Source organism: Cetorhinus maximus, chromosome 34, assembly GCF_964194155.1.
Source record: "Cetorhinus maximus chromosome 34, sCetMax3.hap1.1, whole genome shotgun sequence".
Taxonomy (NCBI): Eukaryota; Metazoa; Chordata; class Chondrichthyes; order Lamniformes; family Cetorhinidae; genus Cetorhinus; species Cetorhinus maximus.
Genome location: NC_135912.1, coordinates 6,018,023 through 6,043,026, shown reverse-complemented (window position 1 = coordinate 6,043,026; position 25,004 = coordinate 6,018,023). Strand labels below are relative to the sequence as shown.

Genomic DNA, 25,004 nt, shown 5'->3' with positions numbered 1-25,004 from the left:
ATTCACCAGAATCCGACCCTTGGAGACAGACCATTCAGCCCATCTGCTCCATGCTAGCGTTCATGCCCCACACCATTCTCCTACCCATCCCTACTTGGTGTTACCCTATCAGCATGTCCTTCTATCCCTTTCTCTCTCTCTCTCTAGAATATCGCTTCCCCTCAAGATGTCCAGCCTCCCTCGTCTCTTATTCTCACTCTCCAATCAATAATCTTCTCCTCAGTACTCACCCTCCCCTCACTGGAGAAGGATGGCCCTGGGTGTCCCTCTCCTACAGTCATAGAGTTTCACAGCACGGAAAGAGGCCCTTCAGCCCGTCACGTCTGTGCTGGTCATCAAGCCCCTATCTACTCTAATCCAATTTTCGAGTATTTGGCCTGTAGCCTTACTATGGCTGGTAGCCCACCAGCTCCAGGACTTTCCGCGCCCCTAGCCAAGCTGTTCCAGTACAGTTACAACAGTGGCATCTACCTGGCTATGTGGAAAATTGCCCAGGTATATCCTGCACACAAAAAGCAGGACAAATCCAACCTGGCCAATTACCGCCCCATCAGTCTACTCTTGATCATCAGTAAAATAATGGAAGGCGTCATCAACAGTGCTATCAAGTGGCACTTGCTTAGCAATAACCTGCTCACTGACACCCAGTTTGGGTTCTGCCAGGGCCACTCAGCTCCTGACCTCATTACAGCCTTGGTTCAAACATGGACCAAAGAGCTGAACTCCCGAGGTGAGGTGAGAGTGACTGCCCTTGACATCAAGGCCGCATTTGACCGAGTGTGGCATCAAGGAGCCCTAGCAAAACTGGAGTCAATGGGAATCAGGGGGAAAACTCTCCACTGGTTGGAGTCATACCTAGCACAAAGGAAGATGGTTGCGGTTGTTGGAAATTAGTCATCTCAGCTCCAGGACATCACTGCAGGAGTTCCTCAGGATAGTGTCCTCGGCCCAACCATCTTCAGCTGCTTCATCAATGACCTTCCTTCCATCATAAGGTCAGAAGTGGGGATGTTCGCTGATGATTACACAATGTTCAGCACCATTCGCAACTCCTCAGATACTGAAGCAGTCCATGTCCAAATGCAACAAGACCTGGACAATATCCAGGCTTGGGCTGACAAGTGGCAAGGAACATTTGTGCCACACAAGTGTCAGGCAATGACCATCTCTAACAAGAGAGAATCTAACCATCATCCCTTGACGTTCAATGGTATTACTATCACTGAATCCCCCACTGTCAACATCCTGGGGGTTACCATTGACCAGAAACTGAACTGGACTAGCCATATAAATACTGTGGCTACAAGAGCAGGTCAGAGGCTAGGAATCCTGCAGCGAGTAACTCACCTCCTGACTCCCCAAAGCCTGTCCACCATCTACAAGGCACAAGTCAGGAGTGTGATGGAATACACCCCACTTGCCTGGATGGGTGCAGCTCCCACAACACTCAAGAAGCTCGACACCATCCAGGACAAAGCAGCCCCGCTTGATTGGCACCCCATCCACAAACATTCACTCCCTCCACCACCGACGCACAGCAGCAGCAGTGTGTGTACCATCTACAAGATGCACTGCAGCAACTCACCAAGGCTCCTTAGACAGCATCTTCCAAACCCACGACCACTACCATCTAGAAGGACAAGGGCAGCAGATAGATGGGAACACCACCACCTAGAAGTTCCCCTCCAAGTCACTCACCATCCTGAGTTGAAACTATATTGCCGTTCCTTCACTGTCACTGGGTCAAAATCACAGAATCACAGTGCAGAAGAGGCCCTTCGGCCCATCGTGTCTGCACCAGCCCGTGAGAAACACCTGACCTATCTACCTAATCCCATTTACCAGCACTTGGCCCCATAGCCTTGAATGTTATGATATGCCCAGTGCTCATCCAGGTACTTTTTAAAGGATGTGAGGCAACCCGCCTCCACCACCCTCCCAGGCAGTGCATTCCAGACCCTCACCACCCTCTGGGTAAAAAAGTTTTTCCTCACATCCCCCCTAAACCTCCTGCCCCTCACCTTGAACTTATGTCCCCTTGTGACTGACCCTTCAACTAAGGGGAACAGCTGCTCCCTATCCATCCTGTACATCCCCCTCATAATCTTGTACACCTCAATCAAGTCGCCCCTCAGTCTTCTCTGCTCCAATGAAAACAACCCAAGTCTATCCAACCTCTCTTCATAACTTAAATGTTTCATCCCAGACAACATCCTGGTGAATCTCCTCTGCACCCCCTCCAGTGCAATCACATCCTTCCTATAATGTGGCGACCAGAACTGCACACAGTACTCCAGCTGTGGCCTCACCGAGGTTCTATACAACTCCAACATGACCTCCCTACTTTTGTAATCTATGCCTCGATTGATAAAGGCAAGTGTCCCATATGCCTTTTTCACCGCCCCACTGACATGCCCCTCCGTCTTCAGAGATCTATGGACACACACGCCAAGGTCCCTTTGTTCATCAGAACTTCCTAGTGCCATGCCGTTCATTAAATACTCCCTTGTCAAATTACTCCTTCCAAAGTGTATCACCTCACACTTTTCAGGGTTAAATTCCATCTGCCACTTATCTGCCCATTTGACCATCCCGTCTATATCTTCCTGTAGCCCAAGGCACTCAACCTCACTGTTAACCACCCGGCCAATCTTTGTGTCATCCGCAAACTTACTAATCCTACCCCCCACATAGTCATCTATGTCGTTTATATAAATGACAAATAATAGGGCACAGATCCCTGTGGTACGCCACTGGACACTGGCTTCCAGTCACTAAAGCATCCTTCTGTCATCACCCTCTGCCTCCTACTACTAAGCCAATTTTGAATCCACCTTATCAAATTACCCTGTGTCCCAAAAATCCCTGGAACTCCCTCCCTAACAGCACGGCGGGTGTACCTACACCACACGGGGACTGCAGCGGTTCAAGAAGGCAGCAGCTCACCACCACCTTCCCGAGGGGGCAATTAGGGATGGGCAATAAATGCTGGGCCCCGGCCAGCGACGCCCACATCCCCGTGAATGAATAAAATTAATAAAAAAAGATCCTCGTTATATCTTGCGCATGAGAATAGGCACTCGCCCAGAGGGATCTCTCTGTCGGAACATCCACCCTCGGAGGCCCGAATTTAGTCTACGGCCCTGTCTGGTGAACGTAGTTGGGGGCGAGGGGTTACCAACCCTCCAGGATTGGCCTGGAGCCTCCAAGAATTAGAACGAACATTGGAAACCGAGCCCTTTGACACAGTCGCTCTGGTCGGGCACAACTTGGATTCCGCTGGGTGGGGGGTGGGGGACATGTTCACAGAGTCACACAGCGCAGAAGAGGCCCTTCGGCCCATCGAGTCTGCACCGACCCGTGAGAAACACCTGACCCACCTGCCTCATCCCCTGCGCTCATCAGGACAAATGCAAGAATGCCAAATTTCAAAGCGCCTCAAGGATTTAGGCCACGGGGGGAACATGGTGGGGGGTTGGGGGGCGCTGGTGTGGTCGGCAAGTCAGCCCCCGATAGGCCGAGGCGTCGTCAGGTTTCAGCGGCGCCATTCGGCGGGGGCTCGTTCCCCCTCGCGGCGCGATGCCCCGTCCCGTAATTAACCGCGGCTTCTCTCCACCCCCCCCTCAGGGTTCCAGCCACGACGGAGCCTGCTCTTCGCCAGCTGGGACGCCGGAGAGTTCGGGAGCGTCGGTGCCACCGAGTGGCTGGAGGTAGGTCCTTCGGGTCGGCAGGGAGGGGGGGGCCGGGGAGAGGTGAGGGAGGGGCTCGGACACTCAGGGCTGGGGTGGGTGGGGTGGGCCTCAGGCAAGGAGGGGGTGGGGCCGGGTGAGGAAGGGGGGGAGGGTCCGGGAAAGCAGCGGGGTGGGGCCAGGCGATGAGGGGAGGGACCAGTTGGGGAGGGGAGGGGGTGTGGCAAGAAGTGGGTGGGGCCAGGTGATGAGGGAAGGGGAGGATGTGTGGCAAGAAGTGGGTGGGGCCAGTTGATGAGGGGGTGGGGCCAGGCGATGAGGGGAGGGACCAGTTGAGGAGGGGAGGAGCCAGTTTAGGTGTGGAGGGGGTGTGGCAAGAAGTGGGTGGGGCCAGTTGATGAGTGGGTGGGGCCAGGCGATGAGGGAAGGGACCAGTTGAGGAGGGGAGGAGCCAGTTTAGGTGTGGAGGGGGTGTGGCAAGAAGTGGGTGGGGCCAGGTGATGAGGGGGTGGGGCTAGGGCAGGAGAGGGGTGGAGCCAGGGAAGGAGAGGGGTGGAGCCAGGGAAGGAGGAGTGTGCCAGGTGAGGAGGGGGGTGGAGCCAGGAAAGGAGAGGGGTGGAGCCAGGGAAGGAGGAGTGTGCCAGGTGAGGAGGGGGGTGGATCCAGGGAAGGAGGAGTGTGCCATGTGAAGAGGGGGGTGGAGCCAGGAAAGGAGGACTGTGCCAGGTGAGGAGGGGTGGAGCCAGGGAAGGAGGAGTGTGCCATGTGAAGAGGGGGGTGGAGCCAGGAAAGGAGAGGGGTGGAGCCAGGGAAGGAGGAGTGTGCCAGGTAAAGAGGGGGGTGGAGCCAGGGAAGGAGAGGGGTGGAGCCAGGGAAGGAGGAGTGTGCCAGGTGAGGAGGGGGGTGGAGCTAGAAGAGTAGTGGGCAGGACCAGAAGAGGAGGGACAGGGAGAGGAGGGACAGAAGGGTCTGGACCAGAGGAGCGGGATCCTTCAAGACCGAGGGTGTTCACTGTGGGACCAGGCCCTGAGAAGTTTTGACGAAGCCTCGGATGAAATGTCCCTGACTCTCTGCCTCTGTCCGCAGGGTTACCTGACTATGATGCACCTCAAGGCAGTGGCCTATTTCAGTCTCGATAAAGCCGTCCTGGGTAAGTGTCATTCCTTAAATCCACCGGGACGGAGAGCGCCCGAGGGAATTGGGATTCCTGCACTTGGAGCCTGAGGGCCTCTTGCTGCCCATCTCCTCAACCCTCGGACAACAACAATCTGAGCCGCTACCTGTCAGACTACAGGGCGAGTGCTCACTGGGTCACCTGCCCCAATTTCTTCTCTGTGGATTTCACATTCTTCTTGAAGTCGAGGGTCTGAAACCAGCTCCCCATTCTCCGCTGGACCCTCATTTCCCTGAGTGGAAATTCAGCATATTTTGGCCTCCTCCCTGCTGCTCTGGCAATGCCCCAAGTTTCCCCGGGTTAGGCCCCAAGCCTGCTTTGGAGTGTTGGACAAACGTTGGGCGACGGGGACTATTCTAGTCAACCCCTTCAGTTCAAATTCCTCCCCTTGCTCCCATTCACCAGAGACCGGTGGTGGTGGTGGGTTCCTTGTACCCAAAGGCCCCTCAGGGTCAGCGTGTCCCCAGGCAGCAGCCAAAGGAGCCCCCGCCGCCCCTCAATGAAAAACTATAGGCGGGTTCCTTCTCTACCAAGGCCCCGCTGGATTGTCAGGCTTTGGGGCCTACTGGCTCCTGTTCTCCCGCAGCGGTCAGAAGGCCCTTGGCGGGTGCTGTCGGCCTCTACGTGTTTGCTCCTTCTTCAACACCCACCCCCACCCGCTCCCCGCCAACTCCTGAACCACCCTTGGGCCTACACACGAAAGAAGAGAAAGTGGGATCAGGCTGTGCTAATAGTCCGGCCCAGCAAACCCAAGGGCAGGCAGCACGATTATCCTCAATCAATAATTGCATTAGACGCAACTCGGAGGAGGTTGACTCCACTGAGTCCTGGGACGAAGGGATCTCATGAAGAGGGGTTGGACAGGTTGGGTCTGTATCCATTGGAGTTTAGGGGAACGAGAGGTCATCTTATTAAAACACATCAAGATCCTGAGGAGGTCCTTGACAGGGGTGGGTGCTGAGAGGATGTTTCCCCTCGTGGGAGAGACTAGAACTAGGGGGGGGGCCATGGTTTAAAAGTAAGGGGTCTCCCATTTAAGACCGTGGTTGGGTGGGGGGGGTGAGGAGAATTTTTTCTGTCAAGGGAGCCAGGGGGGTCTTTGTAACTCTTTTCCCCCAGAGAGCCGGGGGGGAGGCTGAGTCACTGAGCGTATTCAAGGCAGAGGTAGATAGAATCTTGACTGACGAGAGAGTCAAAGGGTGTCGGGAGTAGGCGGAACGTGAAGCTGAGGTGGCAGTCGGGTCAATCAGAGCAGGCCCGAGGGGACGAATGGCCTACCCTAGGTCCCGATGCGTATGTTCGTATGTTGTGGTCCTCCAGAACTGAATGATGCCCAGGAAAGTGGAGTGGAGGGGGGTGGGGGGAGCGGAGAGAGAGAGAGCGATATTAAGAACCAAAACCTAATCGTGGCCTAATTCCGACTTGGCTCTCCGCCTCCTTCCAACTCTTCATGTGAACCCAGATGGCCAAACGCTCCCTCTCTTTCTCACAGCACTAAGCAAGCTCGCCCTTTTCACCCCGAAATTATTTGCAGAAAGGTAACGGTGCAGGTCTAACCTCCTCCTCGTTTTACAGGGGATGACATTCTACACACGGAGTCCAGTCCGCTTCTCCACAACCTCTTTGAGATGGTGATCAAGCAGGTACGTGACTTTAGCCCCGGGCAGGAGGAGGAAGGCCCCCGCTCGGCCCCTCAAGCCCATTCAGTCACCGTTTGCGGGCTGACCTAACGCCACCTGGTTCCGTTACCCTCGATCCCCTTTACCCAACCAACCCTACCCCGTCCTCACTTTTCTTTTAAGGTTTTTCCCTCTATTTACCCCATCGAATCCTTTAGTCGTCTTGAAGCTCTGTTTAATCATCGGTTGCCCTGTAGGAAACGAGGAGAAGGGATCTCGAGGTCCAGTATTTAGTAGGCCCCGATCGGGTCTCTCCTTGTGAAAGTATCGGGTTAGATTTCAGACCCCCCTTTCTCCGGATTTAAACTTTTGCCGGCAGCTGATCCCCGACCAGCCTCTAGTCGGACGTGTCCTCCTTTCACAGGCCTAGAAGCCCAGCCTCTGCGGTAACCCTGACCCTTCGTGGGCGCCGGAAATCGAGGCAGCGAGAGGTCGAGGGGGGCGAAACGCTCCGAGATCAAGTGTGGCGACGAGCTTGAGGTCAACCCGGGGGGATCTCCGGAGCAAAGAACAGAGAGAGATCCCAGGCCAGGCACAGCAGAGCGGAACCAGGACCCATGGGCCTGACCGTCGTCAAGGGAGCCTTAGGCCATAGGGGTATTTGTATAAGGAAAATAGTGCTCAAGCCAACACACAAGGCCTAATAGGCCCTGTTGAGGCTGAGGGTGGGTTCTGACTATATCTGGTTCTTTGGCACCGTCTCATGCCCAGGGCATTATCCCTCAGGTAGCCAATTAAACCAATTAAGGGCCTAGATTAAAGCCTGATAACACAGGCCGGCTTTTTCAGTTAGCCTTCTGCCCCCTGTAGGCAGTGAGGAGACAGTTTAGTTGCCTGGAGAGGGCCTCCCAGCGGCAGGTTGAGGTTTAGAGGCCCTCCCTGTCTGGCTGCCGGCAAGAGCGGACGCTGGCCTCCCTGTGGTTTCCCCAGACTCACATCCCCTACGCTCCCTCTGCCTCTCTTACCTACCGCAGCCCTCCTGCCGCTCCCTTCGAGCAGGAAGGCCTCTTGATTGGCCCTCCAGCTTCGAGAGCCCGCCCTCTGGCCATTCATTGGCCGCCCCGACCAAGGGGGGGAATCACAGTGAGTGTCTGTTTTGCCGCATAGTGTGGGTTATTCTGACCCCATGTTTAAGTGTCTGTGGGGTAAAGTCTGCCCACAATGTCTGACCTGCACAAGCAGTGGCCTCTGATCCAATGTATTTTCTTTTTATTCATTCACGGGATGTGGGCGTCGCTGGCTGGGCCCAGCATTTATTGCCCATCTCTAGTTGCCCCTTGAGAAGGTGGTGGTGAGCTGCCTTCTTGAACCACTGCAGTCCGTGTGGTGTAGGTACACCCACAGTGCTGTTAGGGAGGGAGTTCCAGGATTCTGACCCAGCGACAGTGAAGGGACGGCCGATATATTTCCAAGTCAGGATAGTGAGTGACTTGGAGGGGAACTTCCAGGTGGTGGTATTCCCCATGTGTCTGCTGCCCTTGTCCTTCTAGATGGTAGTGGTTGTGGGTTTGGAAGGTGCTGTCTAAGGAGCCTTGGTGAGTTGCTGCAGTGCATCTTGTAGATGGTACACACACTGCTGCTACTGTGCGTTGGTGGTGGAGGGAGTGAATGTTTGTGGATGGGGTGCCAATCAAGCGGGGCTGCTTTGTCCTGGATGGTGTTGAGTTTCTTGAGTGTTGTGGGAGCTGCGCTCATCCAGGCAAGTGGAGAGTATTCCATCACACTCCTGACTTGTGCCTTGTAGATGGTGGACAGGCTTTGGGGGGAGTCAGGAGGTGAGTTACTCTCTGCAGGATTCCTAGCCTCTGACCTGCTCTTGTAGCCACAGATATTTATATGGCTGGTCCCAGTTCAGTATCTGGTCAATGGTAACCCGGAGGATGTTTGTTGTGACAGGTCGACAGCCCCAAGTGGAATGGTCAGAGCATCTACAGTCAAATCCTGAGCCGGGACCCGGAATCCATCAACAATTTGTACGTACACTCTGGGCAGGGGAGGGGGCTGCGGCGGGCGTGGTGAAGAGGCGGGGGTTGCAGGGGGCTGGGGGGGGCGGTGGGGGGAGGGGGGGTGGGGAAGTCTCTTGCGGGGCAATGCGATTCCCCTCAGCCATGAGGTCTCCTCACACTGGGCTGGTAAACAGGACCCAATATTTCCGCCAACGGCCTCTCGGGACTCCAAGCCTTGGCGCCCGTGGGTGTGATTTTGGTCACGGTGGGGGGGGGGTGGGGGGGTTACCCTTATGTTTTACAAAGTGGGCGCCCGGTTTCGTGTCTCAGTTGTGTCAACATTCGGATAACCTGCGACAGTCGGAACGTGTAAATCATGAGTTAAGCGTTTGCCGAGTTTATTCCGATTTTATGTCATCGCGTTAGCAATGATCAAATAGAATTGCTGGAAAAAGAGAGGTGTCAAAGCTTTTCGTCTTGCACTCATCAGGACACTTTGCAAGGATACCAGTATAAGGGGAAAACAACAATTTATACTGTATGTGGAGAGAGAGCGCTGATTGTTTGGCAAGTGGACCAATCAGCACTCTCTTCTCATACAGTATAAATTGTTGTTTTCCCTCTGTTTTCCCTGAGAATCACAGAATATCACACAGTGCGGAAGAGGCCCTTCGGCCCATCGAGTCTGCACCGACACGTGAGAAACACCTGACCCACCTACCCATGGTTGCAAAGTGTCCTGATGAGTGCAAGACGAACAGCTTTGACATGTCTCTTTTTTCAGCAACACTCAAGTCCTGTACTAACAAACGACTATCAGAATTAATTATTATATTTAACGATTAAAAATAATTATAGTTATATTATATTTAATGCTTAAATAGTTAATGTAATTAGTAATGAACCCTGCATGGGGTGGAGAGGGATGTGGGATTATCCGTATTGCTGTGCGGAGAGCCAGTACAATCTCGATGGGCTGAATGTCCTCCTTCTGTGCCGTAAATGACTCTGAGGGCAGGTCGTTCTCTTTCCCGTCTCCTGGGGAAATCTGATCACCGTGGGGATACGAGGGCCGACGTACCTGTTGCTGAGAGTTGTCTGCAATTTGTACACCGCTCACAGAGCCTGTGGTATCGCTGTAGGCGTTTTGGCTGCAGGACACAGATCGAAGAGAATCGGCCAAAGAACCAGAGGGGGAGTCGAGGGCTATTTTTTTTAGTGCTGTCATCTGGAGTGGGCTGTCTGAAAGGGCGGGTGGGAAGCAGATGCAACGTTAGCTTTCAGAAGGGGGGTTCGATAAATATTTGTATGGGGGAAGAGCGGCAGGGGTGGGAGTTAGCGGGACTAATTGGATCGTTCTTTCAGAGGGCCAGCACAGACAGGATCGGCCGAATGGCCTCCTTCTGCGCTGTTTGATTCCAGGAAACCTTCTGCCCCTGATGTGTCCAATGCCTTACCAATTACGCGGTTAAGGTTTAATGGCAGTGACTGACATTGTCAAACAGGGCGATGGGTATCTGCACGCCTGTAAATGGGGATAGCCGGGACACTGGCGGGTGGGAGCAGCGCCGAGTGTGGGACCAAGCCAATAAACTCTCTCGGGGCAAAGAAAGCTGCTGTGTCTCAGGTCTAACTTCACCGGCCGGCGTGGGTCCAGTTAACGTGATGTGCGGTGCAGGAGCCAATAATAATGTAATGCAGGGGTCAGGGATTACACATCAGCTGATTAAAAAGTAGCTCATGACAGACGGTTTCCATCTTCTCTCTGCAGCTTAAAGCCGCTCACTATGGACAGTAGCGCCTATCCTTTCACTGCTTTCGCTGGAGTTCCAGCTATGGAGCTCAGCTTTCGCGAGGTAAGTTACAGCTGCCGGCATCTCTCGCCCTATCACAACAACACCAATCTGCCTTTGCGTAGCACCTTTTTAACAGCCCGAGGTGCTTCGCAAGGGGGGGCAATTATCAGGTAAAATTCGACGCGGAGCCACGTGAAGGAGGTATTAGGAACCAGCGACCAAGCGCATACTCGAAGACTCTTTGGTTTTTAAGAAGCATCTCAAAGTGCGAGGGGGAGGGAGGGGAGATGGGAGAGAGAGAGAGAGAGAGAGAGAGGTTGAGGGAGGGGATTCCAGAGCTCAGGACCCCAGGCAGCCGAAGGCACGGCCCGCCGATGGCGGGGGCGATAGAAATAGGACCAACGCTCGGATGCCCGGAATTGGAGGAGAGAGGAGATCTCGTTGGGGTTGTGGGGCTGGAGGGGATTAAAGAGATGGTGGGGGTGCGAGGCTACGGAAGGATTTGAAAGTGAGGATGTTTGAGGTTGCAGCCGGTGGCAGGTTGACCAGGAGAGCCTCGCGCAGGAGACGGTGGTGGTGGTAGTGGCAAAGTCACGGGACCAGTAACCCAGAGGCTCAAGCTGATGCTCTGAGGATGTGTGTTCAAATCCCATCGCGGCAGCTGGTGTAATTTAAATTCCATTAATACGTCTGCAGTTAGAAGCTAATCTGAATAATGGAGACTATGAAACTACCACCAATCGCTGTAAAAACCCCATCTGGTTCACTAATGTCCCCTTTAGGGAAGGAAATCTGCCCGTCCTTACCCGGTCTGGCCTACACATGACTCCCAGACCCACACAGCGATGTAATTGGCTCTTAACTGTTTCTAGCGGCTGTAGGGGGTCGGTTAACAACAGAGGCAGATTGAAGAGAGTTGGCAAAAGACCTCTTGAACCCATCTTTAAAAAAAAAAAAGAATTCCAGGTCCGACACTCGCAGTGCCCGGCGCTGAGGGAGTGCTACACTGTCAGAGGGGGAGCGCTTCCTTTACACAGTGAGTTGTCGCCGTCTGGAACCCGCTGCCTGACAGGGCAGGTTCAACAGCAACTTTCAGAAAGGGGAATTGGGGTAAACATTTGAAGGTGAAAGATTTGCGGGACTATGGAGGAGTGGGCAGTGGACAGACCTTTCAAAGAGGGTGGGACAGACATGATGGGCTGAACGGCCTCCTCCCTGCGCTGTTTGATTCTATGAACTGATTTTGTTTCTACAGAAATTAACTCATCCTTAATCCACCGCTGAGTGCGATGAATGTGGGGAAGGGGCATTGAGTCAGGGAGGGGGTAGGGGTTAGGGGTTGGGGGTGGGAGTTTTAAGCCTCAAGGCTAGCAGGGGGGGTCTCCTACTTTTCTCGATGATCTGTTTCGAAGAGTCAGAGACGGTCAGTCTGAGAATCGGGAATGGTCCCAGGCAGGATCTGTGTTTCCCTGCTCGAGAAATGACAGCCTGTAAAACCCTCCGATCGGCCACGAGGAACCACTATCGGGCACCCCCACCCTCGACTGCCTCTCCCTCCCCTCAATGAGAGAGAGAGAGAGAGAGAGAGAGAGAGAGAGAGACGGCCAAAAGCAGGGCATTGCCATGATACCCCCAACTTGGATCGACCAGCTTATTTCATTGGCAGCCGCCCGCGTCTCATTGGGCAGCACATTCCCTCAGCTCTGAGTCGGAGGGAGTTAAGGGTTCAAGTCCCACTCCAGAGACTTCACTGTATAAGTTCCCCTCCAAGCCACCATCCCGACTTGGGAATATATCGGCCGTCCCTTCACTGTCGCTGGGTCACAATCCTGTAACTCCCTCCCTAACAGCGCGGTGGGTGCACCTACACCGCACGGACTGCAGCGGCTCAAGGAGGCAGCTCACCACCACCTTCTCCAGGGGGCAATTAGGGATGGGCAATAAATGTTGGGCCCAGCCAGCGACGCCCACATCCCATGAACGAATCTTTAAAAAGAAAAAATTCCCGCTCAGCCGAGCAGTGCCGACATTGAGGGAGTGCTGCACTGTCAGAGGGCACTCCTTCAGACCAGACCGAAGCCTTGTCTGCCCTCTCGGGTGGATGTAAAAGATCTCAAGGCCACGACTGGAAGACTGAGCAGAGGGATTTCTACCCCCTCCCCACCCATGACCACCACCCCACGCCCCCACCCCCACCCCCACCCCCACCCCCCACAGTGTCCTGAGGCCAATGCTTAACACTCAACTGTCATCACTGAAAGAAACTACCCAGCCGGCAGCACGTCGGGTGTTTGTGGGATCGTACTGTGCGCAGGTCGTGACGGCTGCGACTCTTGCGGCAGTGAGACCTCCACCCCAAAGGCAGTTCCCCGAGCGGGTGAGAAGCGTGTTTGGGATGACCCCGTGGGTGGTGCGAGGAGGCGTAAGGATGAAATGAAAGTCTCCGTAGTCCAAGAGGGGGGGTGGAGGCTACTCCCTCAATGGAGAGAGAGAGAGAGAGAGAGAGAGAGAGAGAGAGACGACCGGTGGAGAGTTTAACCTGAGGGTCACCAGGTGAGGCTGGGGGGGGTGAGGGGGGAGAGGCGACGAGGTTGAGGAGGCCCGGGGGGGCCTTCCTGGGTGAGCTCTCCCCGCTGGGATGTGGGGGTGGGTGGCTCGTGAGGCTGTGTCCCCAGGACCAGGGTGACCATGTGCGCTTCTCCTCCCCAGCTCGGCCAGGACTGCCGCTTCCTCAACACCAAACAGGACACCTACAGCGCGCTGAACAGCCGGCTGAACGGCAGGTTGGCAGACGTCGGCCAGGCAGTGGCGGAGATCATGGGCCAGATGGGCATAGCGCTGACCCACAACGACAGGCTGCACCTGAACTACCGCGTGTACAGTGATGTAACTCTCAACTATCTCAACCAGCTGCAGACATTCTCACAGGAGCTCGAGGTAAACACTCGGCAGGACAATAACCATCTTTTTATATTGTGGATTTTCAACTAGGGAACGCGGAGATAAACACCTGATATCACCTGCAATGCTTGTATCTAACCCTGTGCTGTACCTGCCCTGGGAGTGTTTGATGGGGACGGTGTAGAGGGAGCTTTACTCTGTATCCAACCCCGTGCTGTCCCTGTCCTGGGAGTGTTTGATGGGGACAGTGTAGAGGGAGCTTTACTCTGTATCTAACCCCGTGCTGTACCTGTCCTGGGAGTGTTTGATGGGGACGGTGTAGAGGGAGCTTTACTCTGTATCTAACCCCGTGCTGTACCTGTCCTGGGAGTGTTTGTTGGGGACAGTGTAGAGGGAGCTTTACTCTGTATCTAACCCCGTGCTGTACCTGTCCTGGGAGTGTTTGATGGGGACAGTGTAGAGGGAGCTTTACTCTGTATCTAACCCCGTGCTGTACCTGTCCTGGGAGTGTTTGATGGGGACGGTGTAGAGGGAGCTTTACTCTGTATCTAACCCCGTGCTGTACCTGTCCTGGGAGTGTTTGATGGGGACAGTGTAGAGAGGGATTTATTGGGATGAAAACAGAAAAAAAGTATATAATAAATATTAAGACAAATGTTTTTGTTAAGAACCAGATTAAAAAGAATGACTCCTCTCTTTTCCTCTCTCTGCCCACTTTGCTCTCATTCCCTACGATTTTGGGCCTATTCTCAGAGCCGGGGCCTGACTCTCCAGTGGTTGTATTCTGCCCGAGGCGACTTCATCAGAGCAGCAGAGAGACTGACCAACCTCATCAGCTCGTCGGATGAGGAGAACGAGAGGCTTAATCGTATCTACAACGATAAGATAATGAGGGTAATTAACAGCGTTTCGGGCCTTTTTAAAGTGCTTGGTAGTTGAGGTTTCCCCCGGTAAAGGCTGCTGAATTCCCCTCCCTCTCCCCAGCTCTCCTCACCCTCTCCCCGGGGGATAAATTGGAGAAGTTGGGACTGTTTTCCCTGGAGAAGGGAAAGACTGAGAGGAGGTTTGATCGAAGTGTTCAAATTCACGAGGGATCCAGGGCAGAGTAGATAGAGAGAAACATGTTCCCATTGGTGGAAGGATAGAGAACCAGAGGGCGCAGATTGAAGGGAATTGGCAAAAGAAGCTATGGAGACACGAGGAGAAACTTTTTCACCCCCAGCGAGTGGTTAGGATCTGGAATGTGCTGTGTGGGTGGAAGGAATGGGGCTATATTTGTGTGTGGGGAGGATGGCAGATCTGTGAGGTGGTGGGGGGAAGGGAGGTGGGGGTGGATCTGGGTTTGAGGGGGAGGATGGGACGGGATATCTCTGTGGAGGGGGAAAGGATGGGGCTATCTGACGGGGGAAGGGATAGGGGTATCTCGTAGGGTATCTGAGGGGGTGAAAGGATCCCCCATCTGATGGGGGAAGGGATAGGGGTATCTGATGGGGGAAAGAATGGGGTTATTTGTGAGGGAGTGGAAGGGATGGGAGTATCTGTTTGTGGGGGAAGGGATTGGGATAACTGATGGGGGAAGAGATGGGGAAGCGATAGGAGTATCTGTGGGAGAGGGGAAGGGATGGGGGTATCTGATAGGGGTATCTGATGGGGGAAGAGATGGGGAAGCGATCGGAGTGTCTGTGGGAGAGGGAAGGGATGGGAGTATCTGATGGGGGAAGCGATCGGAGTATCTGTGAGAGAGGGGAAGGGATGGGAGTATCTGATGGGGAAAGCGATCGGAGTATCTGTGGGAGAGGGGAAGGGATGGGAGTATCTGATGGGGAGGCAATCGGACTATCTGTGGGAGAGGGGAAGGGATGGGGGTATCTGATGGGGGGAAGCGATCGGTGTATCTGTGGGAGAGGGGAAGGGATGGGGGTATCTGATGAGGGAAAGGGATGAGGGTATCTGATGGGGGAAGCGATCGGAGTATCTGTGGGAGAGGGGAAGGGATGGGAGTATCTGATGGGGGGAAGCGATCGGTATATCTGTGGGAGAGGGGAAGGGATGAGGGTGTCTGATGGGGGGAAGCGATAGGAGTATCTGTGGGAGAGGGGAAGGGATGGGGGTATCTGATAGGGGTATCTGATGGGGAAGTGATCGGTGTATCTGTGGGAGAGGGGAAGGGATGGGGGTATCTGATGAGGGAAAGGGATTAGGGTATCTGGAGGGAGGGGTGGAGGCATCTGTGAGGAGGTGGGGTGGGGGCTGTGGGGGGAGGGGGAATGGGGATTGAACGGGGGAAACACGAGATTTCATATTTGCTCCGGAATATTCCCAACAGGTGGAGTTCTACTTCCTGTCTCAGTACGTCTCGGTGACTGACGCCCCTTTCCGGCACATTCTCCACGGGCGGGGCGACCACACACTGGAGGCGCTTTACAAACACTTCCAGCTGCTGCAGCTGGACCCGGCCAAGTTCAACGAGAAGAGATTCCGCAAACAGCTGGCCCTGGTGACCTGGACCCTGCAGGGAGCGGCCAACGCCCTGAGCGGAGACGTCTGGAGCATCGACAACAACTTCTAACGGCCAACGTCCAATCAGGGCCCTTGTCACTGCGACGTGAGCAGGATTGTCTCGGTTATCACCCTGCCCTTCTTGTGGGGTCGGGGGTCGCTCCCAAAGCCCCAAGTGGGACAAAGTTGGGCGGGTGGGGAGGGGAGGGTGGGTGGTGAAAGCCACTAATGCCATGACTATTGCATCAAACCATTCCCCAACCCCCTCTCCAACCTCCCACCAACCCCACCTCCTCCTTCCATCCCTCCATCCCCCTCTCCAATCCTCTCCCGCTCCCCCTCCCTCCCCTCGGATACCCCTGCTCAGAGCACACAGTGAAAAGGACTCACCGTTGGAATCTATTCAGGGCCAATTCCACTCTGTCAGTCCACGGGGGAAACGCGGTATCTCCAAAACACAACCCCCCACCCCCACCCTCAGCAAGCGTCTTGAGAGAGGTTTCTCTGCTTCTCCTCCTTTCCTCCTCCCCCAAATTTCTAACTAATTTGTTCCTTGCTGAGGGAACTTTATCACAATGTCTGTGACCGCTTAACATCATTTAATTGAGGTGACATTTTACAGCCACTTGGATTCAGATTCCAATTTCTTGGGTCTTGTTCCCTCTATTTTTCTCTCTCCCCCCTCCCTCCCTCTTTTTCTCTCTCTGTTACTGCCTCTCCCTCCCTCTTTGTCTCTCTCCCTCATTCCTTTCTCCCCTCTTTCTCTCTCAACCATATCTTTCTCTTTCGTCCCCCCTCTATCCCTTTTTCTCTCTCTAACCCCTGTCTCTCGTTCTCCCCGCTTTTTCTCTCCCTCCAACCTTTCCTGTACTTCACTCCCCTCTTTTCTCTCTCTCTCTCTCTCTCTCTCTCCACTCTCTGTTTCTCTGTGAGATCTACGTGTGTTAATGTCTTCACTTTGAGTTCCTGCCTTTTAATCTGGGTCATCATCGATTTACCACCATCAGCTTCAGCAACTCCTCATCAGATTCTCTTCCACATTGAATCATCAAACCCTGGTCGTGAGTTCAAGTCCCCCCCCCCCACCTCCGACATGGTTCAAAAATAATTTCTTCTTTTGTCAAAAAAAAATGATCATTTGCGGGTTAAATTTCAAAAGTGGTGTCTAATGCTTTTCAAAGATGGGATCCTGCTTTCCTGGCACAAACGGAGTCACACATGACTCGGGTCCTGCGCTCGACATCGTTCACACTTTCATTCCCTCCCAAGATTTCCTGGAGAATAACATACATTCCACTCTGCCACAATGGCATCACAGAAAAACAAGGCCATTCGGCCCATCTGCTGCGTGCTGGTCTTTCTGCTCCCCCCCCCCGCGAGCCTCCTTCCCCCCCCCCCACATCCCCATATCCTTCTATTCCCTTCTCTCCCTCATGTCTTTATCCAGCTTCCCCCTTAAAAGGTGTCTACGCCGCTCACCCTCGACCACTCCCTGTGGGTAGCGAGTTCCACATTCTCACCACTCTCTGGGGATGAAGAAGTTTCTCCTGAGTTCCCGATTGGATTTATTCGTGACTATCTTATACTTATGGCTCCTTGTTTTGGTCTCCTCACCCCCCCAACACCACCCAAACAAGTGTCTGTTTGTTAAATCTCCTCCAAATCTTTAACGGTCTCCATCAAGTCACCCCCCCACCCCCACCCCCACCCCCGACCTCTTTTCTTGAGGAAACAGCCCCAACCTGTTCAGTCTTATTGACCAGTTCATTCAGTGCCATCCGCGTCCTGTTTGGAAAATAAAAGCAGGAATTTAAGGTGATTTAGACAAGCAAGTTAAAAATATCATAGACAGCAACTGAAGCTATATCATGTGTTTGTACATCCGTATTTGTGTCTAGGCTCCGGTCGTCATTAATGATTGTTTAATTTATCAGGGACAGTGATCACTATAAATTATTTATAAGTATTAAGACATTTTAAAAATATATATCGTTAATTATCGGAAGCAGTGCCTTCCATAATTGTAACAGTTATAATGCCTTCAAATGGAAAAGCATCGTCTTTATAATGAACCAGGGTGACATAGCAGCGGCAAATTGTTGGCAATGTTCAGAATACTCAGGCAGCCATTTGCAGGGCCCCCGGTTTCTAAGGCAGCCATTTGCAGTGTCCTCTGCCTAGAGCAGCCATTTGCAGTGGCCCCCCAGTTTCTAAGGCAGCCATTTGCAGTGTCCTCTGCCTGGAGCAGCCATTTGCAGTGGCCCCCCAGTTTCTAAGGCAGCCATTTGCAGTGTCCTCTGCCTGGAGCAGCCATTTGCAGTGGCCCCCAAGTTTCTAAGGCAGCCATTTGCAGTGTCCTCTGCCTGGAGCAGCCATTTGCAGTGGCCCCCGGTTTCTAAGGCAGCCATTTGCAGTGTCCTCTGCCTGGAGCAGCCATTTGCAGTGGCCCCCGGTTTCTAAGGCAGCCATTTGCAGTGTCCTCGGCCTAGAGCATCCATTTGCAGTGACTGTCAACATAATTGTGACTCCTATGCAGTGTCTCCTTAATATTTCAAGCAGTTAACCCACCCGCTCGCATTTTTTAAAGAAGTTTTTTTTCCCGAAACATAAGCCAAAAGTTTTGTTTTTTTGCAGTTAAATCTGACGTGTTCCACATCAACCCCTCCGCCCGCCCCATCCACCCAATATTTTCGAGTGAATTATCATCATCAGAGGTGAATCAAACATCAGAAATGTCAGAACACTACCACCTGGAGGTTCCCCTCCAAGCCACTCGCCACCCCTGACTTGGAAATGCATCGGCCGTTCCTTCACTGTCGCTGGGTGGAAATCCTGGAGCTCCCTCCCTAACAGCGCCGTGGGTGTACCTACACCCACACGGGCTGCAGCGGCTCAAGAAGGCGGCTCACCCCACCACCTTCTCCAGGGTAGCCAAGGATTGCCAGCCTTGCCCACAGCTTAAAGACAAATTCGCCAACTTGCCTTGTGTTGCCCAGACCCTGGCTGCTCTTGAGCTTGGGGCAAGAGGTCACACTGGATTAGCCAGCAGTAAGTTTACTGAGCATTGCCAACAGTTTAGTAACACTCGCCTGCTTGCCATCGTCACGCCCGTGTCCAGATCCTCAGCTATTCCGCTTGAAGGCTGCCATTAATGTTCCATTATTAAAAACGAGTGTTAACTATGGGGAACAGCGCTTCCCATAGTTCAGCGCATTGTCTGTTTGTTCGTGTTGATGCTGGGCTAATTACAAATCATTGATGCTGAGTGTGTTTGGAAATCACTCTCTCTTGTTGCTCTGTTTGGCTTGATGTGTGATTGTACTCCAGGGCAGAAAGGGGTCAGCCTGCAGTTAAGGTTCCCACTACCCGATCCCAGCCCTCCTGACAAGAGCGACACGTTCCGGACCAAGACTTGGATGGGGGACGGTTCCAGTTTGAAGTGTTAGAACCGGGGTGGGGGTACGGCGTCGTGGTAACATCACTGACCTAGAGGCCCAGGCTCACGTTCTAGGGTACAGGGGTTCAAACCTCACCCCAGCAACTGGTGCAATTATAAACTCAATTAATAAAACCTGCAAATATAAAGCATCTAGTCTCAGTGACAATGATGGATGGTCATGAAAACCCATTCAGTTCATTAATGGGGGGTGGGGAGAAAGGAAATCTGCTGTCCTTACCTGGTCTGGCCTACATGTGACTCCAGACCCAACTCCAGCTATGTGGCTGACTCTTAACTGCCCATCTGGAATGGCCCGAGCGAGCGACTCAGTTCAAGGGCAATTAGGGATGGGCAAAAAAAAATGCTGGCCTGGCCAGCGACGTCTGTGGCCTACATGTGACTCCAGACCCAACTCCAGCTATGTGGCTGACTCTTAACTGCCCGTCTGGAATGGCCCGAGCGAGCGACTCAGTTCAAGGGCAATTAGGGATGGGCAAAAAAAAATGCTGGCCTGGCCAGCGACGTCTGTGGAAGAAAGAAGGGAGGTTTTCATCCTGTTCCCTCCATAAACTGGAGTTTATCCAAAACCCATGTCCTAACTTGCACGAGGGACCCCGTCCTTGTGTTGCCCCCTGGTCCCCAAAGACGTCCATTTAAAAACTCTCAGTCCATATTTTTCAAATCTTCCCCCCCCTCCGGCCTCGTCTCTTCACACCCACCTCCACCCCGCCCCCTAGCAAACCATCCCTGTAACCTCCTCCAGCTCTGCAGTCTGTGCATTCCTCCAATTTTGGCCTCCTACACCTTTCCCATTATCAAAGAATGTCCCAGCACAGCACAGAAGCGGGCCATTTGGCCCATCAAGTCTGCCCGGGTGATTATTCCCACACAAAAACGCCTCATCCGTCGCTTTTCCCTCGCTGTACCTGTTAACATCCCTTAATCCTTTCCTCACTCCCCAAGCCCTTCAATATCCCACCTAACCCATTCCCACTCCCTTCCTGATTTCCCCATCTCCTTCAACACGCCAACAATTCCATTTTACAGTGCTGACAAAGGGCTTATAGTGCCAGGGACTCGGTCTCTGTGTTCAAGGCGCTTAAGCAATGCTCTTCCTAATTCCCTTAAACCAGATCCTGCTCTTCATGAAGTATTCCTCATCTGAATAACGGAGGGCAGTACCAGCCTGGAGAACTGTTCCCACTTGCGTCCCTGCGCTGGAGGGTCAGTCATCGTCGCCAGATAATCTCTGCTGGCCGGCCTGAGTCAGAAGGTCATGGGTTCGGGACTCACTGCTAGAGAACTGAACACCAAACCAAGGTTAACAGCTCCCAGTTGGCACTGGGGGTGTGGGGGAAGGTGAGGTGTGTCCTCAGGCAGCACTGAGGAAGTGCAGCACTGTTGGAGGTACTGACTTTTGCACGAGACCTTCTTAACACAAATTATTTCACGGGATGTGGGCGCCAGTGCCAATGCCGGTATTTTCTGCCCATCCTTAATTGTCCTTGAACTGCGTAGTTTGTTAGGGCCCTTTGAGGGGGCCAACCACTGTGGGTCTGGGAGTCACATGTAGGCCAGACCAGGTAAGGATGGCAGATTTCCTTCCCTAATGGGACATTGGTGAACCAGATGGGCTTTTACCACAACCGATGATAGTTTCATGGCCACCGCTACTGAGATGAGCTTTATAATTCCAGATTTATTAATTGAATTTAAACTCCACCAGCTGCTGTGGTGGGGTTTTGAACCCAGGTGCCCAGGACATCAGCCTGGGCCCTTGGAATTGCTAGTCCAGTGGCCTTACCATCGTTGCTCCTTAAAGCACTAAAACCCGAGGGACCCGTGTGTTCTCTTTCTCTTGGAAGTATCCCAGGGCACAACTGTGAAGAGGGGCTGGGTGGGGTAGTTCTCCTGACCAGTGTGCACCTCGCAACCAACAATCACCAAAAACACATGGATCTGATCATAAATGGTAAATTTGCCCCTGCATTACAGCAATGAATTCACCTGCGAAGTCTTAAAAAAAGTGTTTTGGGATACCCCGAGGTGCCATCTAAATGCGTTCCCTCCACCAGCAAGTTTGATTGTCAAGAGGTTGGGGGGAAGGGGGAAAGATGGTCGTGACAGGGTAGTAGAGCAGGTGACCTCACTGTGCTGACGTTAAGCGGGTTTATCTGCAGTTCTGTTTTTTTTTACGCGTCTCCCCGAGCTTTGTGCCATACCGGGGTGAGACGCCAGTCAGGGCCGTGGTCAATGCTTCAGTGTGTCTTCAGTAATGATAATAAAAAAAAAAATCGAGCCTGAAACTCTGCGAGATTGCCTCGTTCTCTTTCTACCCGACGACGTCTCACCAGCTACCGAGAGAGAGAACTCGGGCCCGAGGGGCAGGCAGAAAAGGGTGAACGGCTCACCGGTGCTGCCGGAGGACACCCCTTCCACCCCGCCCTCCCCCACACTCATCTCGTCTCCAAATCACCTCAACTGCCTTGGACCCCACCCCCACCCCCGGTACCCACGGCCCTCTGAGATCTCCGCGCTTCTCCAGTTCTAGCCTCTTGAGCATCCCCGACGCTAATTAACTTCAGGGTAAATGCGGGCTCACTCTTTAAGTTTTAAGAATAAATTGGATAGATACATGGATGGGAGAGGTCTGGAGGGTTATGGACTGGGTGCAGGTCAATGGGATTAGCGGAATAATATTTTGGCACAGACTAGAAGGGCCGAATGGCCTGTTTTCTGTGCTGTAGTGTTCTATGGTTCTAATCGCTGCACCATTTGGCAGCCGTGCCTTCAGCTGCCCTAGGCCTAAGATCACGAATTTCCTCCCTGGATCACTCCACCTCCTTTTAAAGATCCTCCTCCAAACCTACCACTTTGCCTGACTAACTAACCACCGAAGACCTCTTTTTGTGGCTTGGTACCAATCTGCGTCTGACAAAGACCCTGTTGCGCGCTTTGCGAGACAGATTTCTGGATTAACAACTGGATTGAGATAAGGACATTCGCGCTGTCATACACCTCACTAAGATGTTCTCTGTACCTCGGATTTATATTTGCCAATCACACTAATGACTCGGTCTTATTGTTAAATCAGGTGGCTGAGCGTATCATTCAGCACCAGGTCTCCTGGCATTAACAAGACCCTGATACCAGCCTTGGTGCCATAAGACATAGGGGCAGAAGTAGGCCATTCAGCCCATCGAGTCTGCTCCGCCATTCAATGAGATCATGGCTGATCCGATAATCCTCAACTCCACTTTCCTGCCTTTTCCCCCCATAACCCTTGATTCCCTTACTGATTAAAAATCTGTCTATCTCAGCCTTGAATATACTTAGCGACCCAGCCTCTACAGGCCTCTGTGGTAAAGTATTCCTCGGAACTACCCTCGGAGAGGAGAAACTCTTCCTCATCTCTGTTTCAAGTGTTCCTTAACCTGAGATTATGCCCTCTGGTCCTAGACTCTCCCACAAGGAGAAACAACCTCTCCGCATCTACCCTGTCAAGCCCCCTAAGAATCTTATATGTTTCAATAAGGTCGCCTCTCATTCTTCTAAACTCCAATGAGTACAGGCCCAACCCACTCAACCTCTCCTCATAAGAAAATCCCTCCATACCCAGGATCAACCTGGTGAACCTTCTCTGGACTGCCTCCAATGCCAGTATATCTTTCCTTAGATAAGGGGACCAAAACTGTTCACAGTATCCTAGGTTTGGTCTAACTAGTGTCTTGTATAGTTTTAGCAAAACTTCCCTATTTTTATACTCCATTCCCTTTGAAATAAAGGCCAACATTCCATTTGCCTTCCCTGTTACCTTTTGAACTTGTATGTTAGCTTTTTGTGATTCATGCACAAGGACCTCCACATCCCTGTGTGCTGCAGCTTTCTGCAGTCTTTCTCCATTTAAATAATATTCAGCTCCTCTATTCTTCCTGACCAAAGTGCATAACCTCACACTTTATCGGCCACATTTTTGCCCACTCGTTATCCCTCTGGAGACCCTGTGTCAACCTCGCCACTTGCCTTCCCATCTATTTTTGTGTCATCTGCAAACTTGGCGATAGTACATTCCCTCATCTAAGTCGTTAATATAAAAAGGTAGGGAAGCTCTCTTTGGCAGATGGGTTCTCCAAACTCTTGACAGAGCTTTACCTTACCTCAGCCTTCCGGCCTCTTGCTCTCCAATTGTAGCCTCTCGCTGTCTAGTTTAGACAGGCCTAGTAACCTCCCCCTGCCCTATAAATCATTCTACGATTGTACTTGGCCCGTTCTCCTGGTCTCTCTCGCTCGTTACCCCGTTAGACGCGCCATCTTCTCTCTGCCTTCCTGTTGTGTTGGGAGAAACTGGTCATGCAGCTTTGCCCTGTGAGTGACCAGGGTGGCCCACGCCACTGCTGGCGAGCTTAGGTCTTCTGCCCCACACCCAGGCCACCGATTTCACTCTGCAATCCAAATTGCCCTTCAGAGGAAAGGAAGGGGAGGGTAGAGGGAGTGGGGTGAGAGCAAGATGAGGCAGGGAGGCAAGAGGCAAGGTTTGGGTGGGAGCGAGGGGAGGAGGGGAAGGGAGAAGAGGGGAGGGGAGAGACAGTGATATAGTGGTAATGTCACTGGGCTAGTAATCCAGAGCCTCAGGCTAATGCTCCGAGGACCCGTGTTCAAATCCCACAAATGCAGCTGGTGGAATTTAAATTCAATTAATAAATAGGAGCAGGAGGAGGCCATTCGGCCCTTCGAGCCTGCTCCGCCATTCAATGTGATCATGGCTGATCCTCTATCCCAACACCGTACTCCCGCTCTCTCCCCATTCCCCTCGATGCCTTTAGAGTCTAGAAATCTATCTATTTACTTCTTAAATATACTCAGTGACTTGCCCTCCACAGCCTCTGTGGTAGAGAATTCCACAGGTTCACCACCCTCTGAGTGAAGAAGTTTCTCCTCATCTCAGTCCTGAATGGCCTACCCTATATCCTGAGACTGTGACCCCTTGTTCTAGACCCCCCCTCCCCAGCCCGAGGAAACATCATCCCTGCATCCAGTCTGTCCAGCCCTGTCAGAATTTTATACGTTTCAATGAGATCCCCTTTCATTCTTCTAAACTCCAGTGATTACAGGCCTAGTCAACCCAATCTCTCCTCATACGACAATCCTGCCATCCCAGGAATCAGTCTGGTAAACCCTCGCTGCGCTCCCTCTATGGCAAGTATATCCTTTCTTAGGTAAGGAGATTAAAACTGCACACCATACTCCAGGTGTGGTCTCCCCAAGGCCCTGTACAGCTGCAGTAAGACATCCTTGCTCCTGTACTCAAGTCCTCTCGCTATGAAGGCCAACATACCATTTGCCTTCTTAACTGCTTGCTGTACCTGCATGCTTGCTTTCAGCGACTGGTGTACAAGGACACCCAGGTCCCTTTGTACATCAACATCTCCCAATCTATCACCATTTAAATAATACTCTGCCATTCTGTTTTTCCTACCAAAGCGGATAATTTCACACTTATCCACGTTACACTGCCTATGCCATGTATTTGCCCACTCACTCAACCTGTCTAAATCACCTTGAAGCGTCTTAACATCCTCCTCACCGCTCACATTCCCACCAAGTCAGCAAACTTGGAAATATTACATTTGGTTCCCCCTCATCCTGATACACATTGTGAATAGCTGGGGCCCAAAATACCGATCCCTGCAGTGCCCCACTAGTCACCGCCCAACTCTAGGATATCTAGGATATAAATCCAGAATATAAAGCCAGTCTTAGTAATGGTCACCACTGCTATGATCATATCATTATCAATTGTGGTAAAAACCTATCTGGTTCACTGATGCTGTTTGGTGGGACCGAGCTTGAGCATTGCTGGAAAAAGACAACATATTTTGTT

The 25,004-nt window shown here is 52.7% G+C and overlaps 1 protein-coding gene and 2 long non-coding RNA genes across 8 annotated transcripts in view; 1 reads left to right on the top strand and 2 right to left on the bottom strand.

Moving 5' to 3' along the window:
* The window catches only part of tfr2 (transferrin receptor 2), a 42,424-nt gene extending 23,475 nt beyond the window's left edge, over positions 1-18,949 (top strand). Inside the window, exons 11-20 of one of the 5 annotated variants that reach the window (XR_013574018.1) lie at positions 3,628-3,710; positions 4,776-4,839; positions 6,439-6,506; positions 8,439-8,515; positions 10,260-10,344; positions 12,994-13,221; positions 13,939-14,079; positions 15,512-17,806; positions 17,838-17,879; positions 17,943-18,949. Coding sequence is in view for 1 of the 5 variants with exons in the window: in XM_078533852.1 (XP_078389978.1) it covers positions 3,628-3,710; positions 4,776-4,839; positions 6,439-6,506; positions 8,439-8,515; positions 10,260-10,344; positions 12,994-13,221; positions 13,939-14,079; positions 15,512-15,754 (989 nt within the window). In the remaining 4 variants the exon portion in view is untranslated. Of the gene's footprint in view, positions 1-3,627; positions 3,711-4,775; positions 4,840-6,438; positions 6,507-8,438; positions 8,516-10,259; positions 10,345-12,993; positions 13,222-13,938; positions 14,080-15,511 lie in introns of all 5 variants that reach the window. The other 4 variants (XR_013574019.1, XR_013574017.1, XR_013574016.1 and 1 more) reach the window with 4 other exon arrangements.
* LOC144671836 (uncharacterized) overlaps positions 18,338-25,004 on the bottom strand; it is a 220,503-nt gene continuing 213,836 nt past the window's right edge. For both annotated transcript variants that reach the window (XR_013574024.1, XR_013574023.1), the window contains exon 2: positions 18,338-18,434. This is a non-coding gene — a long non-coding RNA (uncharacterized LOC144671836). The remainder of the gene's footprint in view (positions 18,435-25,004) is intronic.
* Positions 19,681-22,183, bottom strand: LOC144671835 (uncharacterized). The gene is made up of 2 exons (XR_013574022.1): positions 20,928-22,183; positions 19,681-20,892 (listed from the first exon to the last, which is right to left on the bottom strand). It is a non-coding gene; the product is annotated as an uncharacterized LOC144671835 (long non-coding RNA).